Source organism: Phocoena phocoena, chromosome 7 (genome assembly GCF_963924675.1).
Source record: "Phocoena phocoena chromosome 7, mPhoPho1.1, whole genome shotgun sequence".
Taxonomy (NCBI): Eukaryota; Metazoa; Chordata; class Mammalia; order Artiodactyla; family Phocoenidae; genus Phocoena; species Phocoena phocoena.
Window position 1 is genome coordinate 93,335,299 of NC_089225.1, and position 24,362 is coordinate 93,359,660.

Genomic DNA, 24,362 nt, shown 5'->3' on the forward strand with positions numbered 1-24,362 from the left:
CGTTGTGTCTCTGATACCCTTCATTAGACCTGGCTCCAAAGAGTTTGACTTTATTCATTTAACAAAAAAATTTTTTAAATCATATTACCATCGCAAATTTATTTTTAATTAATAGTCATATTGAAATACAACCCTTGAGATGAAGCAATACTCAACAAGTAAAATTTCCCATCATTTTTATATGATGCAAAATGTTACTTTGAGTCAAGCAGTCTCTCCTCATTTGCTTCATGTTTGGAAGAGGATGCATCTGCCAAACATGCTTCCTCCTTTGGCACATTGTGAGAATGCAGGGAACTGCAAGAGGTGGACAAAGCAAGCTACTCACTAGATGAATCACATCTGAAATGACCACTGCCAAAGCCTAAGCACTGGCATGAGAGTTTAAAGCCAGATTCAGACAATCGCTCCCACTCCTCTCCAATGGCATAATGGGAAACCGTGTAGGGGTCGAAGCACGAGTCATCCGTGGGTTGGTTTAGGCCTTGGTCAGCTACATGAAGAAAAGGAGAAAAAGGCAAAAAAAAAAAAAAGAAGAAAAACACATCTTATTATGGTTTTGGACCATAAGAAGAGAACTGAATTATTGTATATAATGACTTATTCGAAAACAAAAATCCCGGTAGCACTAAAAAGCACTCATCTGTTCTATCAGTGCATCAACTGCTCTAATAAACAATGCTTAGATTTTGCTAGTGAACACTTGCCACAAGCCTCTTAAAAGGAGCCCATCTTTCACTTTTGCCCTCAGTTCTAAAAAAAAAAAAATCATTTCTAAAGAATAATTATTAGAGGGCATCTTTTGCTTTTAATGCAAAAGGTGTCACAGTTTTATATACCATTAAAATGTGATCGCATTTATTTTATTGCATTTTTTTTGTATAATGGTGCAAAAAGCCTAGATTTTGTACAGTCTTTTCATAATGGTCAGACTGCTTTACTCTATCAATAAAACCAACTGTTCCAAATAAGAGAAAGCAATGGGATATCGATGGCTTAGAAATTAAGTAATGGAATCTCTTCATGTTGCCTAAGATCTGGTCTTTATGTTTTGGGAAAGCTTATTTTAAAATAATCTATGCAAACAAAGCATGCTTCAAGTTATTCTCTACAAATCAAGTTAACTTCTGTGACTTTGAATCCCACTGTGTATATTTCTTTTCACAGTGCAAAAATCAAAAGCTCAAAAGCAATAGATATTTGAAGTGTCTAATATTTTGAAAGGCATCACAGTGGAAGAAAATAGAGTTTTGTTGAAACTAAGATGTCTGAAATGTCTCAAAGCTGGGAGAACCTGGCTAGAATGCAGAATATTGCTGCTGGGAATAAGGAGTCGGAAAGAAAAATGGAAGGAACTTAAACTGCTATGAGGGGTTTCAATAACCTTCCTAAAGATAGCCAGGAGTTAAAATTCCACCTGACCAAATTCCATCTGGAGATGGAATCTTTTTTTAAAAAATGATGTGGAAAAAGCACAAAGACCTTTGTGCTCTTGAAAGTTCCTTTCACATGGCATTCTACTAGCAAAACCACACAAAGCAGAAAGTGTGCATTACCATGGATCTATAACACAATAAGCACAAGATAATACCCCCCCCCCCAAAATAAACTGCTTAATTCACAGGCTTTTATACATGTGAAAGAACACAGTCACCTATCGAATGAGGAAGGAGGCTGAGGTTAAGTAACTGGCCTGAGGAATAAAGCCTGTCACTTGGCAGACAGAATTCAGCACTCCCTGCTGATGGGGAATGGAGAACCATCCAGTTGGAAAAATTGAGATTCATGATTTTGATTATTCCCTATCTCATGTTTCTTGGTGACTCTCCAGCTTCCTGGAGTTTGAAAAGCTGGGTGATACACTACTGGTTTAACAGAACTTTCCAGGTGCTACAAAGAGTCAATGACCATTTAACCTCATTGTGGTTTTAGGCCTATATAATCATGAAATAACATGGGAATAAAGGAGCTCTTTGGACAGAAATGGGCTATGTTGGTAGCATTTTACATCAGGACCAAAACCCAGCAGGCATTAATGTCGGCAGATAAGGAATTTCCTTTACAAGTAATCACTTTCAGTACTTAAAACTTACTCAGGAGGACAGCAACCTGGTAAGATGAAGACGGTCTGGGAACAGAGATCAGGAGACTTGTGTCCTATATCAACCCAGATACTCCCTAGCCGGGACTCACAGTGCTGGACCAAACAATATTTGAAGTCCTTTCCAGGTCTATCATCATATCACTGTTTGAGACTCTTATTTATGTATGTGTTTTACAAGATACTATGCTACTCTGAGGGGAAAATAATTGAATTTAAAGTTGCTCAGTTACTTCATGGAATTATTTCCTCAAGTCAAAAGACAACAGCAAGCAAGGAACAGTCACTTGAAGAAGCATCTCTGGGGTAGTCCAGAACTTTTGCCCAAATAACCCCGATGTTCACATACCAGAATTGCCCACGGTAACTACTTGCTCCCGAACCTTGTGCCTCTTCTGGTCTTTTATTGCCTCCACTATGATGTTGTAGGTGGCCCCTCTGGTAAGACCCGTCAAGGTGGCACTAGCAGAAGTTCCAGGAACTCGGAACTGCAATTATTAGCACATCCAAAGTAGGGGAGAAAGCATTATAGTGAGGAATTGATATGACTTTCCCTATTCTCTTCTCAGTAACTCTTACTGTGTAAACAAAGCAAAGGGAGAAAAAGATGAAGAGTGTAAAGGTCCCAACCAGAGAAGGAGAGAAATGGAGCTTGAGTGAGGGGCTATCGTTTCTACATGACAGATTTTCCTGCCAAAAATCTACCCTACATGCTCCACAGTTACCAGGAACCCTCACTAATTCTAGAGACAGCCTCCTCTTCATCCTGCTGTAGTTGCATTCTGGGCAAGCCCACTGGCAGCCGTGGCCATGCTGCCCCCTTCACATAAAACGTGGATGCTGTGCTATGTGGGATACACATTCATCCCACACAAGCAGCATCTGACCCCAACATGGGGTCCTTCAAACCCTTTGCCAAATCCTCAAACTCATGTTTCTAAGCTCATAAATCCTCCACAGTGTAGCCAGTTTTTAAAAGTCTGCCACTTTCTAAAAATAAGAAAACAGTGAACATTGATATCAGCAAGACAAATTAAAGCATAGAAGTTTTAGTCAGAGAATCAATCACTTATAGGCACAGCTTCAGCCAAATTCTTTCTCCTTTGACATATTGTAGATAATGGGATTCTTCAAGGACAAACCGTAACGATGGCATTTTAGCCCTTCCTGGACAAAAGTAAATTCCGGCAGAATCTCTCTCTCTCTCTCTCTTTTCTAAGATCATTCTTTGTCTATATTACCATGGAACCTCAAATGATCAATAATAATAGAAATGATTTTATTCTCTACTAAACGAAAGCTAATGACACTCTTTGGAACATCCCCTAAAGTACAGCCGTACTGAGATTAAAAAAGAAAATCAGGACTTAAGCAGGCCACCTTTCTAAGAGGTTCTATAAGTACGCCACTGGACATCAGAGCTGGTCGCTTCAGTAGCCTAGCTTAGTTTTTTTCCCAGGCTGCCCAGAAGTAAAGAGAAACATGGATTACCTGCAAGGGTTCTTCATCAATGCCAACTGGATGACATGAAATGATATACTCAGAGCTTTCCTGGAATGGGGTCCATGAGATTGTTGTCTGAGAGAGAGCTTCTTGTCCTGTAGAAGCATTTGGATTGAGTCCCAGAACGTGAGGGTAGAGATGATGGTCTACGTCTCCCCTGGGGACAGGACCAATTTGGATCTCCTCATTTACATTCGGTGGATACGGTCTTGGCCTATGCCTTACGGGGCTGGCCATTGTGGGCGGTGTGGTTCGCCTAAAACCATGCTCCTCAAAGATCATTTGTTGCCCAAGACTGGGCTGCTGACCAGAAGTGCCAGGAAGCTGAATACCGTTTCCAGTGTCATACCCAGGGTTGGTGATGAAAGGGGTCTTTTGAACTGTGGAGGGAACATCCAGGATCTCTGGTCCATGAAGATTGGGGTGTGGAAGGGTTACCAGTTGGGGAAGCTCATCTAGCCAAGAGAGGTTAGAGCCAAAAAAAGCAAAGCGTGTTAAGCTCCCGGAGGTAGCCTCAGGAGCCGTTATCAGTTCAGGCAACAATGACTATTTTTCAATCAGATCAAAGCTCCTGGAAAATTAGCAGTTCTTAGGTCACAAAACACTTTTTTTCCAGAAAGAAATCTTTATGATTTTTCTCAAAGTTTTCTTTATAGTTTGGAACGAAAAAAGTGTTAGTATGAATTTATCATACACACAAAGCTTTGAACCGCTGAGCCCCACAGAAGCTGCCTCTGCTCAAATCAAGCCTAATGGAACTGAAATATGCAGCCTTTTTGCTCTTTTTCACTTGAGAATCATGTTATGAGGACTAGAATCCAGACTAATTATATCAGCGTCTGAAGTATGAGAATTCCAGAGGTTTGGTGCAGTAGTTTTTCACAGTTTGAAATGCTAAGAACAGATTAAAATACACATAACATTTATTTAAAAATTCTCCTATCAGCATAAATAAAGCATTTTCTTCAAATTAAACTGAAATTGGATAAAAAAGTAAGACATTATTTAGTTTGAAGTTTTAGAAACCAAATAAATAAAGACAAATGAGAAAGATTTTTCCCTCCCCTCCCCCTTCTTATAAAAACATTTTTAACTTCAAAAGAATGTATAGAAGAACAGCAACGATCACAGCTTGGTTTTTACATTTTAATACCCGGTTTGAAGTTTTTAAAGATGAATCAAAGGCTTTTATATTGACTGGCTAGGAAAAAAATAAAACAGTTCTGCAGATGGTTAGCTTATTCCTGCTATCAAAGAGCACAGCATACATGCTATGCTGTTAGAGGAAAAAAAAAGTTTCATGAGAAATGCATCGAAACCTGGAGCACTTTTGCCCTGCAAAATGAATCATTCATAATTAGTTTTGTTTTGGCCATCTCCCTGTTAACCACCGAGGAAGGTGCTCTTTACCTGTCTTTTTCCTCCCGATCAGAGGCTCACTCTTCTGATTGTTCTTGAGGGCAATGACTTGGATTGTGTACTCGATTCCTGGTTCCAGACCTGATGGAAGGACAGATCATCACATTATGTCTGTGGGCTCAGCTAGTCAAATGAAAGTTGATCTCACCAGGAGATACTACTGGGAAGCAAGCATCCTCTCTCCAGCTGGCCACTGGCCTCGTGAAAGGCAAAACTGACTTTGTTTTGCTTCTGCAAACACTCAAATACTCTGTATACAATAGCCACTTAGCAAATTAATTATCTTCCTGTCAAGTCTGACACCTGAATGAGCACTTTACTTTTCCTGGGTATTCGGTTAACATGCGGTCTCATCTGCCCTTCTGAATTCAAGAAAATCTATCAGCGTTGTACACTGCCAGCGAAATACACACTTGGGAGAGATCAGTGCAGACTGTATACATGAATCTACTTAGGCCTAACAAAAAGATGGCTCTCAGTGGCAGGATCAATGAAAAAGTTAGACTACAAAAAAGTGCTCTGCAGGAAAGAGTGACCACTCTTTGTGTGGTCCCTGTAGGAAGTATCCAATTCAACGCCTTCCCTATCTGATTCTATTTTCCTGTCTCCAAAGTTTCTAAAGAAGCAGTGTCTCCTTCTGGTACCTGCGTGTTCTATAGGATCTTTAAGTCTAGATGATAGCCTATATACACAGTTTACCGTATAATCTCTTGGACAAAAACAATACCAGAGGCCTATGATCTCTTATTCCCCATCCCAAGCACTCTCTCCAGTATGGATGATTGGGAATCACTTTGCCTCAAGACCTATCCTGTGAAACCGGATAATGAGGGCCATTGCAGGTGGCAGTCTGGCAAATCCTGCAGACTTATCATTCTTTAGGTTGCTGAGTGAGAGAACAGTATCAAAATTTGCTAGTTTGCTTTGAAAAATGTCTTTTTCTAGGAAGAACTGATAGCTGTCTGGCAACCATACAGCAGATAAAAAGATTCTAGCTATGCCATTATTGAAATTATTGCTTTGTTGTGAATTCTGAGATGTATCAAGCTTGACAGCTCCTCCATAGAGAAGGCTTTTTGAAGTTGTCAGAAATGGGGCTTCTTGTTCTCATGGTACAGCACCAAAGACACAGTTGGTGTGTCCTAGAGAGTAAAGAGGAAAACGGCAGCATGGAAGCAGCAATACCAGTAATAGTAGCTTCTGTGACACCAGGGCGGGGCCGAGGGACCACTTCTCTGGGAGGGGACCCGGGCTTCTCATACTTGATGATGTAACCAGTAATCCTGGCACGAGGTGGCTGCCATGATAACAGCAGGGAGTTGGGTGTGGTGGCCAGGAAATGCAGGTTGGATGGTGCATCAATGGCTAAAAGAAAACAAAGTTACATCTCTTTAAGGAAATGAATAACCAAGAAAATTATTCCCACATTCTTTTCCCAGCCCTTAAAAACAGACTTGAGAGAATCTGAGAGCTCTGTCAACAGTAAAAATGATACACTGTGATCTGGAATACAAAAGTATCAGCCTCGTTTTTGTTGCTCAAGTTCACGTGACTGATCACACAAACATATAAGTCAGTGGCATTTCTTCAGTAGAAAGTGTAGTTACCAGTAGAGGCGTCGATGACCACAGGGGAGCTCCGGGCATTGTCATTCAAGGTGTACAAGTGGATCTTGTAGTCAGTGCCGGGTTGTAAACCTGAGATTGGTGAAGAGATGATTTTTATCTGATCTTCATTTACTAGGAAAATTTTCAAACTCATCTGCAATTTTCATGGTTCCTCCTATCATTGCCTGTTTATACAGACCACGGAAGTGGTTCACATTTGAAAAATAAATTAGAGCATGGTATGGGTGTTAACTGCTCATGAGAAGGACATCTCAAAAGAAAGGCACAGATGCACAAAAAGACACTGGCTAAAATAGATTTTAAAATCCCCAAATGCTGTTAGAAGTGACTATCTTGGTGATAGGGGTGAGCACCTACTGACTGTGTTTTATCAGATGGTCACTGGTTGGGAACTGGAATCAGAATTTTCAATCTCAAAAAGACCTAAATTGACCCAGATATTGAACATTCTCTGACAACAACTTTGATCTCTATGAAGTAGTGTCGTTTGCTTTTTCAAATTTAATTCTGCTTTATAATCTACATGAATGTTAAGAAGTAGACACTATCACTGAGTTTCTTTTGGCTCTCAAGCATTATGTATATATATTTTTTTCCCATAAGAGAGGGTTCATTGATGAAAGATCTCTGATGAATGGGACTTACGCCATTCCTCTGGCAAACATTAGACAAAACCAGGCGTTCACAGGACAGAATGTTTTGATCATGGGATGAAAATACGTTGTAAAAAATAGAGCTGGGTTATCATAAAACACTGAAGATAAATTTCATCAGTGTAAGTGGTAGAAAGACTAATAAGCTAATTTATGTTGTGAATGGCAGTTATCAAATGTGGTCAGTAGAGTGAGCTCCCGGACCTGTGATGGTGTAGCTTCTGACATCTGGCTTGATGGTTCTCTGAATCGGAGTCTGGCCGTTGGCTGGGATGGCATCGACTTGGAAGCCGGTGATCGTCTCAGTCTTGGTTCTCCAGCTAATGGTGATGGTGGTCTCAGTAGCATCTGTCACACGGGCCCTTCTTGGAGGGCTGACATCTGCACAGGATGACAGCCAGAGATTAGTGCCTGGCTGGCTCATATAGGTAAGGTTTCGATATTTTAAAACGTTTCTTTATTCTATACAAATACATCAGTTTCTACACATGACTAATAATGTATAGATTTTCTGCTGCGGCATCCAGAGAGAAAAAGCAGACAGTAATTAGGAAACATGAGAATATTCACCTTGTGTACTATTTTTTTTAAGAACTGAAAAGCTTTGCAAGTGCTGTCAGTGGTTCCCAAGGCTGGCTTTCTATATCTACAAATACCTCAGTGAGTGTTAAAATTATTGTTATTGTAATATAAAATATGTGTAATAATATAAGGAAGGTATATATATAATAATGTATTGCTACGCCAGCCCTATTTCATAGATGAGAAGACTTTGACACTTTACGTGATTTCTGAGAAAGAATAACTGTGGGTTATTGATATGGCAGAAAACTAGAACCCGGGCCCAGTATTGTCCAACCCTTACTGCACTGTTAGATCCAACAGAAGCCAACGCGTCCTCCTCAAACTTAACTCTATGAAAACAAATTCTAACCAGTAGAACATAACCTAGGTGTTAGTCTTAGTTCACTGCACCAACTCTAGCACATCATGAAGTGATTGCATGTACGCGCCAGTAGACCACCTTCTGGAGAGGCACAGGAGGCAACAGTAGTAACTGGGAAAGCAAATCTATTTCCAAACTGGGAATCATTCCATTGTTCACTTAGTGATCTAGAAAGGCATTTGCCATTCTTTAATTTTTGTTTATCCAGAACGTTTTTTGACACTAAAAAGTTTGATTACTCACTCTCCAGAGTCGTGACGACTCCCTGAGCTGGTCTGCTCGTCAAAGTGTCCTTTAGAGCATAGACACTCACTTCATATTTAGTGGCCACCTAGAAAGAAGGGCGCAGTAAGCTTCAGCAATGTGATCTGAAGCCCAGGAATTTTCACTCCAGCGTTAGAAAAAATGCAATGGTTAGAAAAGAAAAAGTAAGCTAGCCAAACCCGCAGAACTGTAAGTTCCTATATTAATTTCCTTCCTACACTGACAACATATTCAATTACATGAATTAAAAAATGCACCTGAGGTTGAGCCCAAGTAAGCCATAACTTACATATTTATGCTAAGCTGGTACAAAATGAGGAAAATGGTAGTAGCCTGTTTTTCTCTTTGATGATCTGACAGGTGCAAATCATGAATTTTTCTGATCATAGGAGGCAAAGAGAATAGTCTATCTCTGAACCCTCTTTCTGTAGTTTCTCCTGGAATTGGCCTTATGTTAAGAAGTAGAACAACTTCCTAGGTTCCTGGCTAGCTTTCTGCATGCACATCTAGAAGGATTAAAGATGACTTAAGGAAGGTAGGATCAGGCTGGGTTGGTAAAAACTGGAGAATATTCCTTGCAAAGGTAACAGGACTGAGAAAAAGCATAACTAAAGTAGATTTATGCATTCAGCCTATGGATATATAAATTGCCCCCACTTCACACACAATACAGCATTTTAAAATAAACAGAATACACTTAAAGAGCTATGCAACAGGGCTTCCCTGGTGGCGCAGTGGTTGAGAGTCTGCCTGCCGATGCAGGGGACACGGGTTCGTGCCCCGATCCGGGAAGATCCCACAACCGTGGAGCGGCTAGGACCGTGAGCCATGGCCGCTGAGCCTGCGCGTCCGGAGCCTGTGCTCCGTAACGGGAGAGGCCACAACAGTGAGAGGCCTGCGTACCGCAAAAAAAAAAAAAAAAAAAAAAAAAAAAGAGCTGTACAACATCCAATGCTGCTCATAAAATTCTGTCCCTGATAGCTTAGGTCAACACAAAGTAATTCTACTTGATACAAAATTATGCTAAATTTAATTTGACGGCAGAGGCAAAGAACACAGATTTATTATATTATATTTCCACCACCTTCAACTGTGTAAGAAATGACCTACTTCTTTAGTCCAATGAGAAAAAGGACATTTCTTACCATGAGTCCTGATACCACCACAGATGAGCTATCGGGAGCAAGGTTGATTTCTTTCATTGGTCCGGTCTTCTCCTTAGGGGTCACTCGCACTCGATATCCAGTGAGCTGAACATTGGGTGCCGTCCACTGGGCGGCCAGGCTGGTTGGTGAAACTTGAGTGAACTTCAGGTTGGTTGGTGCAGGAATGGCTGTCAGGATGGTCATTGGTTAGAGGTTATCTTACAGTAAATGGGGAAAGGGGGAAAATAAAGTGAATTCCGAGTAGATAGGTTGTACTTCTTTGGTTGGGTGGGTACCCTAGTCAAGCAAAGATTCAGTACAAGAAAGGACAAAAGGGGGTGCAAAATGGAGAAAATGTTTGCTGAAAAATATGTGTTTTTTATCCAGCAATGCTCAGAATCACTGGAAGCACTTGGGTAAATGCCAAAACTCTGAGACTTAAGGTTTTAGCAGTTGGTTTTTTTGCTTTCCCTTAATAAAGTCAAATTGGCTTACTGGCCATTAGGATTGATCTTTCCATTTCTATGGAAAGATGAGCAGTAGCCCCTTTCTGACAGAAATTATCTTTGTATGGAAAACCATCTCACAGAGTATTTCATCCCTCCAAAGACAGAATTATGATTTTATTCTCTTTGTTTGGACCTCATGGAAGACATCACTGCTAAATTTGAAGTATTCTCTGTGGTGCAGCAGCAGAAGAAAATTGGCTCACAACAGAAGCAGAAAAGAGAAGCAAAGAGCAATAATACGGATTGTCACCTCCAGGGTTTATGTTGTCACGAGGAGACATCTTTAGCATTCCACTCTGCTTTAGAAATAAAGCATGAGAGTTTAAAGAAGGTGGAAAGCATTTGCCCTATCAACTGTTTCCTATGTGTCTGATTCTCAATCCTTTTAGCAAATTATACACCTAGCACATGATCTCTAGCCAGAGAAGGAAGGTCTTACCCACGTGTTCTCAGAATCCTGCTGCTATGAAATGGCCCAGTTTGGGTTCCTTAGGAGGCCAAATTTCTTTCCTTTATATACAATGAGCATAAGTAACCACAGAGAGTCAAGGCTTAGGAAATAATCCACACTTTTCATGTTCTCTTCAAATGTCTCGCTTCATAACCTTGTCTGTAAACCAAGCTGCTCCAAAATTTCCTTTCATTAGACTTTATGTAAACGTCACCTACATTTTACTGCTTATTACTAATCTTCTTTAAAGAGGGTCTTTCCTAATAGACAGGTGGATTTTGGGGGTACCCACTTGCACGGGAATCGACAGCCTGATAAAGTATAATGCATTCAGCAGGGCATAAAGCCGCTGCTCCCATGAGCACCCAGCAGTGCAATTAACGATATACCTGTGGACTGGGTTCCAATCAGGGGCTGGCTCTCCATATCATCGTGCAAGGCAACCACACTGACTGTGTACTCAGAACCCGGCCTGAGGCCTTGCAGCTCTGCAGTCTCTTCTTCACCATCAGGTGCAGGGAATAGCTCATGGATTCCATCCTCAGGGCTCGAGTAGGTCACCCTGTACCTGGAAACTTGCCCCTGTGGGCTTTCCCAAGCAATTTTGATGGAATCGACATCCACATCAGTGAATGCCAGTCCTTTAGGGCGATCAATGTCTGTTAGGCAAATTAACGGTAAGAGGTTATGTGAAAAGCAAGTTGCGAAATAAGCATTTTTATAACATGCAAAGCAGTTCTGCAGATACCATTTTTCTTTGATGAATTAAATTCCAATTAACCCACTATTAAATGGAAAATTACTTGATCCTTGCTTAAGGTTTTTTGGTTCAGAAAATATTTAATGTCGCATCACTTATTAAAACATAGGTGTACATGAGATGTGGAGATACCCTGCAAAATGTCCCCCAATGAGGATTTATTTATATTCATTTTAAGATATTCTACCAAGATTTGTTTTTGCAATGTGATGTTAGTCTCACAGACCTGGATTTTTTATACCTTGGAAATGGCAAAGTTGATGTTCGATGTTAGATTCAGATTGTTATATTCTTTCTTTAACTCTCCCCCTCCCTCCCCATTGAATATTGTAATGTATGTTTATTTAATATAAATATAATCTTTACATTAAACGTCGGTCCAGCCACAAATGCTCGAAACATAATAGTTTCATGAGGCACGCTTCAATCAACTTTACCATCCAGTTGTAGAAAAGAAGGTGCTAGCAAAATATTTTGTAGATTTGCTAGAGGCTAATAAGATTTTGCTGAGGCGATTTGAGCAGGAGAAATTCAAAGCACAGCAACTAACTATGGTAGTTCCACAACTTCTCTCCCTATATGTTCATTCCTTGGCACCGAGAAGGAAAAATGTTCGCAAAGAGCTCAGCTCAAGATACAAACTAGGTATCCAGACACCTAAGCACAAAATTTGACTTTGAACATGGAAAACAGGCACGGGTTACATACTGGTTACTGCTGTCTGAACCAGAGGCTGACTCTCTCCGTTTCGATTCTGAGCGTAGACGCTAACCACGTACTCCACTGTGGGCTGCAAGCCTTCAATTGTCATTTCTGTTTGATCTGCAAAGGGAGTGAAAAGAAAAGGCAGCATCTATGTCATTCACTATGACAACCAAGTGACTTTCAGAGTTCGGGAGTAAATGCGTGGTGGCCTGGAATTTTCATTTGCAGAATTAGCATGAAAATATGGAGGAGTCACACATGGATTTCCTCTTGGACAGACACGTGCATTGCTAATACAAATTACCATATTGGAGTGAAGCCACCCTAAAGGATAAGCTCTAAACTTGAATATGATGCCACCAACAATGAACGATGCAGCTCTTGAGAACACGAAAATTAACTGGACTTTAAAATATTGCCGTAGAATCCTAATTTCACAATTATTTTATATGAAAACAAAACCAAGAGCTAAAAGAATCTTTAAAAGTCAGTTAGGCCCATCTCTGTCTTCTTAGTGTGCATGAAAAACAAAACCACAAAGGTGAACCTAATAATTCAAGATGTCCACACCGTCAAACACTACTACACATGTAAAAGCAGAAATGCACTCATCCTAAAAATTCTGCCGTGGAGGGAGCTGTTAACAGCCTTGAGCGCCGAATTCGCAAACGGGGAAACTCTGACACGTGATACGAAACTGTATAGTACTCAGAGCCAGGTAGTCATTTATTTAAAAAAGCATACTCTGTTTATCCTGATGTACGTGAGGTGCTGGCTATTCTTACCTGGACCTGCAGTCATTGTTTTTGATGGTCCTGGGCCATTTTTAGGAGTAGTGGTCACCCTGTAACCGGTAACAGGGGAACTTGAAGGCAGCCACCTGACACTAATGCTGTTGTCCTGGACATCAGTCACTTGCATCTGGGATGGTTTGTCAATTTCTACAAATAAAAACCAGGAGAAACCAATGAAGCCCCCGTCCATGGGGACAAGACTAGACAAGTCCTCATCTCCAGTTCTGATACAGATAGAATAATCTCTTACTACTATTAATGACCCCCAGGTGTTTCTTTTGCAGAAACACAGAGAATTTCGGGAGGTGGTGCCTGCATCTTGATACTACTGCCTATTTTCAAGATGGCTGCTTCATTTACAAAGAAACTACATTTCCTGTAGATGTTTGCCTCCTTACCTTATTAGCTCATCTATTCATTCATTAACAAATATTTACTGAGCATCCTCTGTCCTTGTCTCTATTATAGGCTCATGGAATACATCCATCAACAAAACAGACAAAAATCCTTGCCCTTGGGGTGCTTCCTTGTATATCTGGCTCAAAACTCTGTAGCTGTTGCTTCATCTCATTAAAAAAGAAAATCAATTCCACAATGAAGAAAATACTTTGGGAGAACATAGTAAAAGCTATCTGAGTAAATGAGCCTGTGTCATCCCAGAAGACGAGTCAGTACCTGTCCGGTAATCAATGGAAATGGGCTTGCTGCTTGCCGGGCTGTCCCCACGGCCAGTGACAGCATAAACGGTGATGGTGTAGTCTGCTCCAGGTTTAAGACCACTGATGGTAGCTGTAGACTTGCTCCCAGGCACAGTGAACTCCTGGACAGGGCTATTTCCTCCTGTTTGAAAAGGGATGAATTTAAAGTGTGAGGGGCTGAGAGACACTTAGGGATTGCTGAGTAACTGAATTAACGTATTGAGAGCAGCTTGTAAGTTACATATTTGCTTATTCCCTTTAAAAAAGTGCTATTAAATAGGGCCTGAACAGAAAGGTCTATTTATTTATGCATGTAGTAAGCCTTGATGAGTGTGTAAAAATTGAGAGAAAATTGCAGTTCATGCTATTTTAACATTCCAGCTTTAACGTGTGGTAGATTAAAATTAGAAAGGGAGAGAAGGTAGTCCTCAACCCAAGGTTGCATATATTGTGGTCTTTTTTCAAGATCTTAATGGAATACATTCATGTTAAATAAAATTTTGAAAATATAGGACAGGAAAAGGAAGATAAATATCACTTATCATTTCACCACTGATAATATACTTGTGAATTTAAAATCCTTCTTCCTCAGCTCTGTTGTTCCCCTCTAGTATTATACAAACAACTTTTTATCTTGATTTTGCCACCAGTTATGTCATACATATTTCCCACATACTCTTAGAAAGAAGTGAAGGCTCCAGCAAATGGACTTGTCAAAGCTTCTTTAATTATGTATCCATTGCTGGGCTTTCGTGTTACCCATGACAGAATACTCCATCAGAGCGTGAAGTAGCACTTCACTAACGCACCTGTTTCTCCATAGGTGATCCTGTAATATCTCACTGTAACGGCCGGAGCATCCCAGCTGATCAACAGGCTAGTGGGGGTTGCAGCAATGACTTCCAGGTCCCTTGGAACATCAGAAACTAGAAAAACATGGGAAAGTTTTCACATCCGTAACTTTCAAAAGGATGCCCAGATCCACCTTTTGCTCATTTTCCGGATCACTGCCTTTAGGATTCCTTCATATAATAATGTAAGTACTACTCAAAATTAGCAAAATTAAAAATTATGAACAATGCAAGTAAGGGGTGAAGGAGACAATTCAAATCGTGGTGAGATGATTAGTTCAAGTGTATTGGAGAATTTTCCCCTCAACTTCTTATTTAAAAATATTTTAAAACCACGTAAAAGTGATAAAAATTATATAATGGACACCCATACTCCCTTCCCTTAGGGAAGTTGCCACATTTCCTTGTCTCTCTCTATCTTTCTGTTAATCCATTTGAGACTAAAGTACAGATATGATGATACTTCTCCCCTAAGTACTTAAGCATCTATCTTATAAGAACAAGTACACGATTATATTAAAATAATTTTTAAGAGAACTTTGAAATAGAGTGTTTTCTACATTTTGAGTAAAACTTCAGTTCTTAGAAATGCATAAGTACCCAACTCCGGTGGGAAATTTCTTGAGATAAAGAAATTATCTTCTTTAATATATTCTCATAACCATGATCTATTTTTTAAAGAGATGATGACTCAGGGACTTCCCTGGTGGTCCAGTGGCTAAGACTCTGCACTCCCAATGTGGGGGACCCAGCTTCGACCCCTGGTAAGGGAACTAGATCCTGCATGCATGCCGCAACTGAGTCTGCATGCCGCAACTAAAAGATCCCACATGCCGCAATGAAGATCCCATGTGCCGCAGCTAAGACCCAGCGCAATCAAAATAATTAATTAAAAAAAAAAAAAAAGAGAGAGAGATGATGACTCAGACAACACAAAGCTATGTCACAGAAGCTATCACCTGCATAGGAAAGTCCTCTGAGTTTCTTTGCAGACCAGAAAACAAGTTACCTGTTGTTTGCTGGCCAACCAAGGAAGGACTTTCCTCTTTGCCATTAAGAGCGACAATGGTGACCACATAATCTGTGCCCGGATTGAGATTGGTGAGTGTGATGGAATTCCGAGAGGGGGGCACTCGATCCTCCCGATGTCTTCCACCCATGTGCTCAGGATGATGGCGGATCTTGTAGCCAGTGATGGTAGCTCGAGGAGCAATCCAATGGACAGTGAAAGAGTTGGCAGTGATATCAGAAAAGTCAATGCCAGTTGGGGAATCGAGACCTGTTTTTGCCACCCAGTGGAGGAAGAGATAAAAAGGAAAAAAAAGACACCACCAACTTAGGAAGTGAGGAAGAATGTAAGGGAAAGTAATATCCATCCAGTGTTTCCATCCTTTTCCACTAACACAGTGAATTGCCACGAACCTCAGGTTGTGATACACTGATTCTAAACCACAGATAAATTTCAAAATCATAAGCTGACGCTGTTCAAAATGTCCAAAAGCATTCTTTTCTTTTTTCTTTTGCTAAGTAATCCAAGTGATTTCCGCATCACATTTGAAGACAGGTGTGTGAGATATTCTGGGAAATGATATTTTCAAAGGCTTCAGTGTTCAAGTATTCTATTCTATTTCTACCTTATAAAGTAAGGCAAGATCTGCCCACTCTCAGGTTAAGTGTTTGGCTCTTAAAGAAGCTTTCTACACTCAAGAGGGAACTGCTATGTCAACAGGGTGGTAAGAATGCCAAACAAAAAACTTTCTAAAATGAAAATAAGATATCATCCTGGACAAATTACAATGCAAGTAATTCCTCATGAATTGAGAATTTTTAGTGCATTGCAGAAAAATTAACAAAAATTTAGAGTTGATCTCAATTCAAATCACTTAACCTCTCTGGGACTTCCAGCAATTTTCATTTTTGTTATAACATTTACTTACTCTATTCAATAATATACTCAAACCAAATTGAGATACCACAGCTTCTTTTTGGAAGCAAGTGGACTACAAGAAATAAATAAATGGTTATATTAAATTACACTTTTTTGAAAGGAAAAAATTAATAGAAGCACTCATATTTAAGAAGGGACATAATATTATGGGATTCTATTCACCTTCTTTTTATAGTAAATGAATATTTCATCAAGTAGAAAAAAGAGATAAACTCGTTGGCTTAGTAAAGAGGGAAAATACTGAGATGACAATGACAGTGTTGGGTCAGCCATTAGACACATCTGCCTAATGAGAAGGGATTTCACCACCTCTCAATAGTAGAGCTTATGAGATATTATTCTTGGGAGATTTTTTAAAAAAAATAGACAACAAGGTTTCTGGACTAATTTCAGTCCTCCCTGGAAGCAGAGAGTATAATCTTAATGATTGGAAGTCAGTGTAATAGTTGAATAAGGTGTCTTAATTTCTTTTAATCTATCAATACGTTTTTAATTGAAGCATAGTTGATTTACAATGTTGTGTTAATTTCTGCTGTACAGCAAAGTGACTCAGTTATACATATATATACATTCTCTTTTTTTATGTTCTTTTCCATTATGGTTTTTCATAGGTTATTGAATATTCCCTGTGCTATACAGTAGGACCTTATTGTTCATCCATCCTATAGGTAATAGTTTGCATCTGCTAATCCCAAACTCCCAGTCCTTTCCTCCCCACCCTCCTCCCCCATGGCAACCACAAATCTGCTCTCTATGTCTGTTAAGTCTGTTTTTGTTTCGTAGATATGTTCATTTGTGTCATATTTTAGATTCCACATATGTGATATCATATGGTATTTGTCTTTCTTTTTCTGAGTTACTTCACTTAGTATGATAATCTCTAGGTCCATCCATGTTGCTGCAAATGGCATTATTTTGTTCTCTTTTATGGCTGAGTAGTGTCCAGTGTGTGTGTGTGTGTGTGTGTGTGTGTGTGTGTGTGTGTATACACACACGCCACATCTTCTTTATCCATTCATCTGCTGATGCACTTTTAGGTTGTTTCCATGTCTTGGATATTGTGAACAGTGCTGCTATGAGCAGAGGAGTGCTCGTATCTTTTTGAATTATAGTTTTGACTGGATATGTGCCCAGGAGTGGGATTTCTGGATCATACGGTAATTCTATTGTTAGTTTTCTGAGGAATCTCCATACTGTTTTCCACAGTGGCTGCACCGACTACATTCCCATAAGATGTCTTAATTTTTAAGACCAGTGATCAAAGGTAATGACGAGGCGACAAGCACTCCCACAAAAATGGAGATGTATTTTCAGAAGCAGCACGGAATTTTGCTCTTTAAAATTGGTAGGTGAAAGCTACCCAATAAGCATGTTGCCCACATGACTCACCTGTTTTCTGTCTTCCTCTAAGAGGTACGCTCTCATGCTGCTCGTAAACACTGGAGACGCTGACTAAATACTCTGTTCCAGGCAGGAGATCTGAAGAGGCAAGTTGGAATTATGTTTAAAATGTGCTTGAAAGAATGAAAAACCAAAGCACCCTTAGGACTATTTCAACGGATAAAATATCCAAGAGTCCTGTCTTAGAGCCTGTTTACACCTGAGTGAGTGTTGCTGCCTGCAGAGGGGCTGTCAGTAGGTGATGAGGAAGGGTCACCTTGCCCTGTAGCATCTCTAAGCCCTGCCCCCAGCTCCACCTGTGCGGGTATGACTCAGCTGCATCCGAAATAAGATGGAGTTGCTGCCGCACAGTAATATTTCTGTCATTCACTTAACGGCACGTCTGCTGAGGGCATGTGATAATGACTGTGGCACTGTGAATATCATTTACCTCTCACAGTCACCCTAGCAGGTAGTTTGCTACCTTTGTTTTTTTTCTTTTGCTACTTTTTAAAGCTGCTTTATTGCCAAACAATAAACTGAAAATATTTAAAGTGTCTAATTTGACAGATTTTGACAAATGTATACACTTGCGAAACCATCACCACATTCAAGATAATGAACATATCCATTACCTCCGAAAATTTGGTTTACAATTATCCCCAGTTCCTAATGACAAAACTAAGGCACAGAGAAGTTATTTTTTCGATATATTTGCCCAAGATCACACAGGAGTTGAGCCCTAAGCCAAGACCAGTGGTCTTAACAATTAACCCTTACTGAAAAAGGGTCATACTCATCGGGAGTGATGGGTTCTGTCCTATTAAGGTAAGAACAGAATACTTAAGAGTTGAATATATATTCCTGGGTCTCCTCTTCTCTCATTCTGAGGTACCAGAAAAGGTACAGAGTAAGGTTTCTAACCACTGAACTCCTACTCAAAAGACCCCCCATTCCCCTCTACACCACCTCCCCTTCTGCAGGGGCCCCTGAAGCACCAGACTAGGAGATGGGATGCTTGGACTCCCCTTTCCTCCTTCCTGCTTGGCCAGGGGCAATTTACTTAGCCACTGGAGACCTCAGTTGCTTCATCTGTAAAACAAGATAATAATGGCTTCTCTGGGGGGGGAAATGGCTACCTTGAGATCTAGAATAGAATCTAGAATAAGATCTTAGAGCATATGAATAACATGTGACAGGTCTATGGCTAAGGTGGGGCAGAAGAGGTCCTGAAGCAGAGCCTTGTGTATTGGGTAATGCTGTAACTACTGATTCCAGAATGCTCCAGAACAGAATCATAGCCCCACTGATAGGCAGACATGAGGATTTCTTGCCCTCAGCCACAGAACTGGAAACCAAGACTATGGTCGTGCCGAGCTGCCTTTCTTTGTATTTCACTCTCTAAAATACGTTCGAAAGATAGAGGATGTTTTCAGACCATCATCTGGTAATGTACCTAAATTTTTTTTTCCCTTATGTAGAAGCTTTTGCTTTTTGTTCTTATATGTGTATTTTACTATTATAGTGAAAATAATGAGAAGCAACATGTGAAACAGCACCATGTTGCAGCCTCCTTTTATTTTCTTTAATAAAAAATATCAATTTCAAAGGGAAGAAACTAGAAACAATTTCCATAAATTGTTGTTGTTTATTTTAGTTTCAGTTATTTTTAAGTCCTCAGCCTTCAGAGAAATCCTACTAACAGATTCTTTTTGAAGTACAAATTACACTTCTGGCTCTTTCTTCAAATTAGAATCCTGATGTACCCTGAGTGACCAGTCACTGTTTCTAAGTCTTCAAATGCCAAATAGATTACCTGCTGACACTTAAATGAGAATAAGACAGATACCGTGACACTAGTTTCAATCCTCATTTTTTGTCTCGTTAAACACTAAGATTTAGTCATATAATTTCTCTGGGCCCATATTTATTTTTATGTGCTTATTTGGAAGCAGAACTTGTTTGAAGTCTTTAAACTTCACCGTTGGGGTTTTTCCACTCTGAGTTTTAAAAAGTTGTAGATATCAAAGATATATTAAAATAACAACAAACATGACATCTTTCAAAATTTATAGAGCTGCACGTTAGATTTGGAGTCTAGCCTGTAGTTCTGTTGTAGCTGTCTTAATCTTTCTCGCTCCTACCTGAGGACACAGAATCTCTTCCTTATGTGCTAGCTTAGTATTTATTGAACAAATATACTTGACCGCTTACTTGTTAAGAACACTGCATTGTCTGAAGGAGAAACTGACAATTCTGCAACATCCTCCTCATTTTTCACAGGCGAGTAGCGCACCAGTAAGTTGGTCAATTCAATGGATGGAGGTGGGGCCCAGGTGACACGCATCGTGTCGGGACCAACATTGGTAAATCGCAGGTCAGTGGGAGGAGGGACAGCTGGTTTCAAATAGGAAGGAAGACTAAGTTAATGTCACTTAAAAATTAAAGCTAACAAGAATAGCTGGAAAGGTAAAACCAGTATTTCATGCATAAAGGAAACGAGTCATCATCATGCAAATAGTCTAATCTAAATCATAGTGAACTACTGTTAAAAATAAAACACTACACCCAGTACTGTTAGGCCCCTTTAACCTTTCTGCCATCAATATATTTTAAAGGGTCAATTCAATTCACTCTCAAATACATAAAATCCATGTACATGATTAATACAACTGATGATTATTTAATCCCAGGCTGAAGAGGCTTAGGTTGCTACACAGCAAAGAGAAACATAGCAATACTTTCCAAAGATACACATGCACACAGACAAAAACACAAGAGGGTCTTAAATTTCCCTCTGACGGGAATGACTACAGCTACTGCCATAGCTACAATTCCATTCAGTGAATTCTACTTACAAGTGAAAGGGGTTCATGCAAATTGGTTCTCAGCATGTATCTTACCATGCAGGGCAGAGAACCTTTATAATGTTGCATGCTGGTCCCCAGACTGTGGTTAAAGAGGAGTTTCTTTACCTCACCATGGCAATGAAATCTAGAATGTTCCAAAGTCTCTTTTTCTCCTACCGCAAAAAAAAAACCCTCCTTCCACTCTACCCTAAATTTCAATCGTTTTTTAGACAGTCACAAAGAAGGAACATGGTAGAGTTTATCAAATAATAGAAAGAAGGGTCTAATGTTACATTTTGGAAGTACATTTCTTATTAAATGGTGCTCATGATACAATTTGGTATTAATGTTAGATTTTTAAAAAATCATTCTAGGTCGGCAAATTCAATTAACTTTTTCCATTTTGTATTTGATAGATTAGATATCTATCTCTGGCTTTACACACCTTCACGGTTTAAATGAAAATGTACTTAAGACTACTGTATATATCTTCATCCAATCTGTTTGGCACATGCATTCCACTCCTTACCAATCGATCCACCCTCTCTTACTCTTTGGCAAATTGCTGGCTTTTCCCTTGAAACATCCACATTTAACCAGAGTGACTGGTGGCAGCATGCAACACCATCCATGTCTCAAAAACAGAAGTTTTCAAAATTCACCGGTTTGTTGTGTCAGTGTAGTAGGGGCACTCTCTCCGCCATTAATGAGAGTGATAACGCTGATGTCATAGTCAATGCCAGGCTCCAGCCCTGTAACTGTGTAGTATCCTACTGAGGAGTCCACAAAATCTTCAAAAATAGGGATACCTTCTCCTGCCGCAACTACTGTGATGCGGTACCCAATAATGGTGGAAGAGTTTAGCGGGGTCCACCTCAGGCCGATGCTTGAATCGGTTATATCAACAAAGCTTAGGTCAGTGAGCTGGGGCACCTCTATTGAGTTACAAAGCAAAGGAGGGCAAAGGAAAACAGAGGCAAAAAAGAGGAAAAAATAAAGCAGTGTACATCAGGTTACTAGTGGTAAAACGGATAGTGTTAAAGCAATGATGGTAATATGCGATCTGCTCCATATTATCTGAAAAGACTTTCTAAGCACCATGAATAGTTTCCCTGGGAGAATAAAACAGGTTACAATATTACTTCAGGGATTTTTGTTTGTTTTTTGAAAATCCCCCAAACAGTAAAATTTAAATCTCTCAGGTTCTAAAAATTATAGTCCTGTTTAGGATGTCAAAACCATTCTTAGAACCTAGACATAATACCAGCAAAGTTTAAAAATAATCCAAAACTATTTTAGTAGGAAAATAAAACTTTCATGAAGAGGGTTAAAAAAAAATTGATTGATGAGTTTTTCTTTTTTTTCCCAGTAGAAAAACTCATGACAACATCACGGTCATAATGCGAATGCATTATGAATGTATGGTATAAAATGTGCCACTCCAAAGCACATTCGGGGGAAAGACAGGCCTGAGTCCAAGGCTACTGTTAATATTTTATTCATTTCATAATCAAAATTATTTAAGTAGCATTAGTAAAAGCATTCCACCAAATAATGCAAAGAACACAATCTGTCCAATGCTTTCATCTGTCACGATTCAATTTTGGACAAACAACAAACCTATCCCTAAATAGGTCTTTTCAATGTTGTCATTCAATCCACAAGAAAGAACACCCTAAAGGTGTGGCCTTTCTTTTTTTTTTTTTCAATTTTAAAAAAAGAATTTGAAAAGGCACGATGAAGAAATGAATGTGTCAACCAAGAGCTATTTCAGTGCTCACATATGGAGACTGTAAGATCAGGCACAAATGTACGGATGGGATGCATTTACCATATTACTTTTCGCCTGTCAGTACTGAGTACAGACACATGACATCATTTTAGTAATAGTTCCACGTGAGCGGACAGTACAGAGTTAATGCCATGGTTGCCACTCCATTGCATACCCATCGAGACAAAGAGCATCCCAGTGAAGCACAGACAGTCAAGCAGTGTTAACAGCAAGCATTTGTCCAAATAGTTGCTTTGACTTCATGGTTCTAGAGAGTGTGGTTCGGAGGTCAGAATTAAATCCCAAACATATTTGACACATTCAACCAACTGGGGATTAAGATGCTAATCCCCACTCTTACTGAAACTGCCACTCTGAGGATAATAGCTTATTTTTCCATTACCTGGCATGATGGTATCAGAGATAGGGACACTTTCCTTGTCATCTTTGACAGTGTAAACACTGACATTGTACTCCAGGCCAGGACTCAGGTTTTCAAAAGTGCAGGAACTCTGATCGGCATGGACCACTTCTTCCAAAGAATATCCCTGCTGACCATTTGTAGGGGTGGTGGTAATTCTATAGCCAGTAATATCTGGAGAAAACAGAAAGGAGGAAGTTACTGCCCAGAACATTTGTGACCCAGAGCCTATTAAACTCAACTCCAACGATGTACCCTCGAAAGGGAATGGGGAGAGGACTCAGCATTTATGTATTGAAGACTCCATCTATGGTCATTCGGGGCTTACAACAACCCTTTGAGGGAGGTATTAATATCCTCAGTTTAAGAAAATCTTGGAAAGGGGAAATGATTACCAAAAGCTTTTCTGTCTCTAAATTCCATGGTCCTTCTGCCACTCTACCCTGTTTTTCTTAATGGATCATTTGCAGGACAGCTGAAGACTATTCTATTTTACCTGCTGGGATGGAATGGCTCTCACCCTTAGGCACATTCCCCGAAGTGGGCTCTCCTAATTTACAAGGTCTAAACCTATGGGATTTACAGGAAGGGAATAGGAAAGCAGAAAAAGTAAAAAGCCAAAGCGGCTCTACTTATCCTAGAAAAAGTATATTAACTGCTGAAGACTTTAGGAATCATAGAAGTGGGACAGTGAGAGGGCTGAGGGGAGGAGAGAGACACTCAAATTAAAATAGTGATGAACTGAAATCCATGGGGAAAGACTAAAAGTAAAGCGAGGAAGTATATTTAAGTTAAACTTACTAAAGGGAGAGAAAATGATGGCACGTTTTATAATTAGGAATAGGGTGACCACTAAAGTGGTATATACAAGGAAATCCAAGTGGATGGGAAATCAATGTTTGGGTCATTACACTGGCTAGTGACCATTCAGATGGACAGGCTAAGCCATCCATTAAGACTAAATATTAATGATCTAGCTTCTGACAGGCATGAAACTTGCCAACCTAAAAGTTTCAAATTTAGAGTAATTCAGCTGGAAATAGTGTAGTTTTGGCTTAAATGATGTTTCCACGGATAATGAAAACTTCACTAAAGTCACTTTGCTTCAGAGGGGAATTAAAAAGGATATTTTAAGCTAGCTTTATTGCGTGTGACTGCACGTATTGCTCTGACTTATAAATAAATTGCCTTAGCTGTGTGCCCAAGCAAAGGGAAGAACTGTTTAAAAGATTAGAGTACAAATAGAAAGAGCGAAATAATAAACTAAATATAGCCGTTAACGAAAAAGTATAGTTATAGATACCATCAACATTAGTTGGCATTTCTGTTTTTGTTTAATTTTGAATTTTGTTTAATTGAGAATTTTCTCAATGAGTATCCTGATATCTCAATAGTGATTCCCCCAATATAGCCAATATTAAATATTTAGTTTACATTTCTCATTGGATGAGACTTTCACATGGACTTGGCAAATGTCGAGAATGTCTAAAATTTCGCTTGCCATTGTCCTGGTACATCATGATACTTGAATATTACCATAGGTATCTTTACACATTTTAGGATTCT

General features: G+C 39.6%; 1 protein-coding gene across 3 annotated transcripts in view; it reads right to left on the reverse strand.

The window, feature by feature from the left end:
• The window catches only part of FN1 (fibronectin 1), a 68,403-nt gene that overhangs the window by 6,046 nt on the left and 37,995 nt on the right, over window positions 1-24,362 (reverse strand). Inside the window, exons 23-41 of one of the 3 annotated variants that reach the window (XM_065880973.1) lie at window positions 22,779-23,075; window positions 21,267-21,539; window positions 19,970-20,152; window positions 17,765-17,854; window positions 15,437-15,706; window positions 14,386-14,502; window positions 13,554-13,718; window positions 12,870-13,025; window positions 12,088-12,201; window positions 11,009-11,278; window positions 9,660-9,847; window positions 8,494-8,581; window positions 7,509-7,685; window positions 6,631-6,720; window positions 6,209-6,388; window positions 5,015-5,104; window positions 3,593-4,059; window positions 2,451-2,589; window positions 329-493 (exon numbers count right to left, since the gene is read on the reverse strand). In XM_065880973.1, the coding sequence (XP_065737045.1) occupies window positions 329-493; window positions 2,451-2,589; window positions 3,593-4,059; window positions 5,015-5,104; window positions 6,209-6,388; window positions 6,631-6,720; window positions 7,509-7,685; window positions 8,494-8,581; window positions 9,660-9,847; window positions 11,009-11,278; window positions 12,088-12,201; window positions 12,870-13,025; window positions 13,554-13,718; window positions 14,386-14,502; window positions 15,437-15,706; window positions 17,765-17,854; window positions 19,970-20,152; window positions 21,267-21,539; window positions 22,779-23,075 (3,519 nt within the window). The remainder of the gene's footprint in view (window positions 1-328; window positions 494-2,450; window positions 2,590-3,592; window positions 4,060-5,014; window positions 5,105-6,208; window positions 6,389-6,630; window positions 6,721-7,508; window positions 7,686-8,493; window positions 8,582-9,659; window positions 9,848-11,008; window positions 11,279-12,087; window positions 12,202-12,869; window positions 13,026-13,553; window positions 13,719-14,385; window positions 14,503-15,436; window positions 15,707-17,764; window positions 17,855-19,969; window positions 20,153-21,266; window positions 21,540-22,778; window positions 23,076-24,362) is intronic. The other 2 variants (XM_065880972.1, XM_065880974.1) reach the window with 2 other exon arrangements.